We start from the raw sequence: 4,938 nt of genomic DNA on the forward strand, positions 1-4,938 counted from the left end.
TTTGTTGTTATTTTCTTTCAGATCAGGAGTAGAGGTCAGTGACGGATAGCTTAGCAGGATCGTTGGGCCACCGTCAATCTTCTTAGCATGTAATAAGTCCCGTTTGTTGTGGGCATAGTTTTTATTTGATTAAATTTGTAGCAACTGTGCAAGACATTTAGTTATTTCTTTTAGTGTTGAACTCCATTCTTGTTTCTAGCCTTTAGTCTCTGTTAGATTTTTTTTTTGTGATTTGTTGAGAACAGGTTTTGAGGCCTTACATGCCTACTGGGCCTCGGCTTGGTGGGTGTGTGGCCGTTTGTCAGTGCACTGGGCCTGGGGAGCCAGGTTCGGGGCGTGACAGGAACATTCACCACAAGTGTATCAAGACAACCAGATTTCCCAGAGATTAGTAAAAAGATTGTTAACAAGTGCAACGGGTTACCTCTTGCTATAAAAGTAATGGGGAGTGTTATGTGTTCCAAGAGAGATGAAAGTCAATGGCAAGCTGTGTTAGACAATAATATATGGGATACACAACATGCTAAGGATGAAATCAGACCGGAATTGTGGCTAACCTATGTTGATTTGCCGTCTCAAGTGAAGAAATGTTTTGCCTTTTGTGCCAAATTCCCAAAGGATAGTTTTATTGAAGAACGTATGCTGGTTCAATTTTGGATGGCTCATGGGTTTATTCCATCTCAAACTGGAAAAGATATAGTATTTGGAGGCCATGAGATTTTGGATGAATTGATAGGGAGATCTCTTCTACATTTTGTTACTGATAGAGGTGAACGTGCCACCCATTATTTTTCCTCTGGAGGTTATTTTATCAACGATGAATTGTTTTCTGTGCCAGGTTATAGATTTTGCAAGATGCATGATCTCATCCATGACCTTGCACAATTTGTTACTGGAGATGAGTGCTCCACATTGCCCGAAAGAAACGAATTCATGAAAATTTCAAAAAGGACCCGTCATTTCATATTAAATGATGATGTAGAGTATGATATGAGTGATCACCCTAGTGTTCGCACTGCATTACTTGTCGGAATATACTTCATTGGGTTGTCAAAGTTGAAGTTGCTCAGAGTGTTACAGTTGGATTCTGAAACAAATCTTGACAAGCTGTTGTCTACATCAATAGAATATTTGCACCATCTAAAATATCTCAATCTTTCTAAGACTGACATAAGAGAACTACCAGAATCAATCTGCATGCTTGTTAATTTGCAAACTTTGAATCTGAATGGTTGTGGGTATCTTACTAAACTTCCCATGAGCATGGTATACATGAACAGTCTTAGACATCTTCATCTTAGGGATTGTTCAGCACTAAAAATCTTGCCACCTGGTCTAAGTCAATTGCTATGCTGGAAAACATTAACAAAATACACTGTCGCAGAGAACCCAGAGAACAAGATAGGAGAGTTACAACATTGGAATCTTGATGGTGAACTCTGGTTGTATGACATCCAGAAGGTGAAGAATGCGGATGAGGCAAAAGAAGCTAATATGAGTAGCAGACAAAACACTAACTCATTGTCCCTGTCTTGGGGAACATCAGTGGAAAATGCAGAACAAGTGTTGGAAGCCCTGAAACCTCACGCCCCATTAAAAGTGCTCAGTTTGCATTATTATCCGGGCACACAGTTTTCAATGTGGATTAGAGACGGACAACTTCTTCGAAATCTGGTTAGGATGGAACTAAAAGGTTGCCACAGATGTGAACAACTCCCGCCCCTGGAGCAATTACCTTATCTTGAAAGACTCACTATTTGTGAAATGGATGCCATCAAATACATAATTAATAACACCACAAGCGATGCATCATCATTATTCCCTGCATTAAGGACCCTCAGGTTGTTTAATCTGACTAACCTGGAGGGGTGGTGCGTGGAGGAGGATGGAGAAATTGCTCCACCCTTGTTTCCATGCCTTGAGGACATGGATATAGGCTGCTGCCCCAAGTTGAAAACCACGCTACCACAAATTCCTACCCTCAGAAAGTTATCCATAACAGAATCATACTGCGAGAAACAAATGGCTCTCACGTTCAAGGAGAAGGGGTTCTTCAAGCATTTGAAATCTCTTGAGTCATTGAGTTTAACGAGATGTGAGGAGTTGGCTTTGTTGCTGGAAGACGAAGAGGAGACGAGATCCTTCACCTCATCACTTCATAGTTTAAGCATTTCTGCTTGCGGTCAGTTCTCATTATCACTGGCTTTGCGGAACCTTACCTCTCTTAGAGATCTCAAAATGAATCATTTTGATGAGCTGGTGTCCTAGCCAGATGAGATGTTTAGAGGTCTGGAGTCCATCACGTCTCTGACTATTAAGTCATGTAAGAATTTGACAGGTGTATCATCACAAGGAGATTGTGGTCTACCGTTTCTAGAGGGTCTTGATGTTTCTTATTGTAATGCACTGATAGAATTGCCCAAGTGCCCCACATCACTCAAAAGGTTGTCTGTTTTCAATTGTCCAAGCATCGAGTCTTTATGTTCAGATATGGGACACCTCACTTCATTATCCCAAGTATCTTTATATGAATGTCCCAAGCTGAAGTCTCTGCCAGAAGGGATGCAAGGCCTCACTTCCCTTCAAGATCTATCTATTACACATTATCCAGCGGTGGAGTCTCTGCCAGAAGGGATGCAAGGCCTCACTTCCCTTCAAGATCTATCTATTACACATTGTCCAGCGCTGGAGTCTCTGCCAGAAGGGATGCAAGGCCTCACTTCCCTTGAATATCTGTCTATTGAAGATTGTCCAAGGCTGAAGTCATTCCCAGAAGGCCTCCAACAGCGGCTTCCTACTCTTAAAGAGCTTAAAATTAGTGGATGCCCAAAGCTAGAGAGGCAATATAGTCCAGGAGGAGACTATTTTGACCTTGTCTCTAGCATCTCAGAAAGATTCATAAAAAGCAGCCCCAGGAGGACACTATTAGCACCTTGTCTTTAACATCATGAAAACATAAATGGTAAGTACTATTATGCTTAAAGTAGCACTACTCCCGTGTTAGTTATGAACAACTACATTACCACGCATTCTTTAAGTTATGGTAAATATTTTCATCAATGGTATTGCTTGCTTCATACAATTTTATTTTTTATTTTTTATAATATGGACAAGTTAGGCCACTCTCTTTTTATTATTAGATCTCAAACATTCAATAGAAGAGACTCAATCTTTTGACGGGTAAGTATCACTGGTGGTCACAAATGTTTCAGTAAGTCATGCAGCTGTCATCGTTTTTTCTTATAACGATATTTGCCATGAAACTTGTCTCGGTCACTCATGGCCACGATTCATGTTTGGGGTTGTTTCTACGGCGAAGGTCTCGAGGTGACTAATTATAGAGCCATCCACGCTCGGATGCCACCCTCAAAGACATTCGCTGAAAACAACCCCCAAACATGAAATTGTGCCATGAGTGTGACCGGAGACAAGTTTCGTAGCACATCGTCATAAAAACGATATATACAAATACGTTATACTTATGAAACATTTGTGGCCATCAATGATATTTACCCATCTTTTGACCTCTTATTAATAAGTCAAGTTTTCTATTGCTTAACTATTGATGTAGGGGCACTTTCATATATTTTTATTTCAACAAATTTGTTTTATAAGGTGCCTCATTTTTTAGTGTATTTTTTATGTTATAATTTCTTTTCTATTTTACTTGGTTTATTTATAATTATTATCACTTTCCTATTTTTACTTCATTTTCTCTCCGTTGTACAGCACACAAATAACATTTTTTGCCTAACTAATTTTAAAACCAGAAATAGTAACACCACATTTATCACATAAGAGAGGTAGGTTATTGTGGTAGTTAATTATCTAGATGTAGAGAATAAGGTTAGCACAAAAATATGAAGAAGATAATATTCTATATATTATTATTATTATTATTTTACTTTACTGATTTTTCCTCAAATTGTAAACACTCTAATTTAATTTTTTTTTTTAAACGAAAAAACACTCTAATTTAATTTTTTTTAAATGAAAAAACACTCTAATTAAAAAAAAAAAATTAAAAAAGCATTTCTTTTATTAAATACCCATTGTCTTTGTCAAACAATTTTACCTAGTATTGAAGTGGTTTATCCACCTTTTTCAAAACAATTTTTACCTAGGAAGTTTGTATACATTTCTCGCCATTATTTTCTTTGGATTGGAAAATTGAAAGATTTTTTTTTTCTTTCAGTCTGTTATCTATGCTTGTATCATGATGAGTTGAATCATGTAAACAAACTACTAGTGTAAAAAAACATAAGTGGAATGTCTTGGAATATGTCATTACTACTGCCTTCCTTTCTATGTTCATAATTACATCACTAGCTGTATTTTTTTTTTTAAATAATTTTCCAATGTCTTATATTCTCAGTGATTTGTTTATTAATTGTTTGAAGAATGAGCAAGGCGCTGGATATCTACAATCAGAATGCATCAAATGAGTCTCACTACCAAATATTAATTAGCTCAGTTAGCAAGTGTGATGCTGGGTATCATATATACCTGTGAATATGTTCTTCGTTATTATTGCCTCAAGATCACAATCACACGATTGCAAGGTATTTTTAATAAATCTACTTCTATTTGTCCTTCTTTCAAGCTTGATGTGTGCCTTCGTTTTTCTGTCCATGCTTATCGTGCTTCCTATGGTTAATAAACACTTGCTCTTGTTATCATAACTTGGCACAGGAAACAGAGGAAAAGAAGCATCTTTCCCAATGATCTCATGTCTTTTAATGTAAAGAAATCTTGAGGTGTACTCTTTCTAGTTCTCATTTATGCAGCTTCCCTGGATTGATCCCATTGGCCAAACCATCTTCCAGTCATTTATCATTAACTACACTGAAACAAGAGATGATGTATTAATCCTAATAACTCACATGTTACTGAAACAAGAGGTGATGTATTAATCCTAATAACTCACATGGCTCGGTT

General features: G+C 37.4%; 1 protein-coding gene across 1 annotated transcript; it reads left to right on the top strand.

Moving 5' to 3' along the window:
• Window positions 1-441: 441 nt before the first annotated feature.
• LOC120253363 (disease resistance protein RGA2-like) lies at window positions 442-2,268 on the top strand. Its single transcript, XM_039261694.1, has one exon. It carries the CDS (start codon window positions 442-444, stop codon window positions 2,266-2,268), a length of 1,827 nt encoding a protein of 608 aa, XP_039117628.1.
• The last annotated feature ends 2,670 nt before the right edge of the window (window positions 2,269-4,938 follow it).

This window comes from Dioscorea cayenensis, unplaced genomic scaffold (genome assembly GCF_009730915.1).
Source record: "Dioscorea cayenensis subsp. rotundata cultivar TDr96_F1 unplaced genomic scaffold, TDr96_F1_v2_PseudoChromosome.rev07_lg8_w22 25.fasta BLBR01000067.1, whole genome shotgun sequence".
In the NCBI taxonomy this organism is placed as follows: domain Eukaryota; kingdom Viridiplantae; phylum Streptophyta; class Magnoliopsida; order Dioscoreales; family Dioscoreaceae; genus Dioscorea; species Dioscorea cayenensis.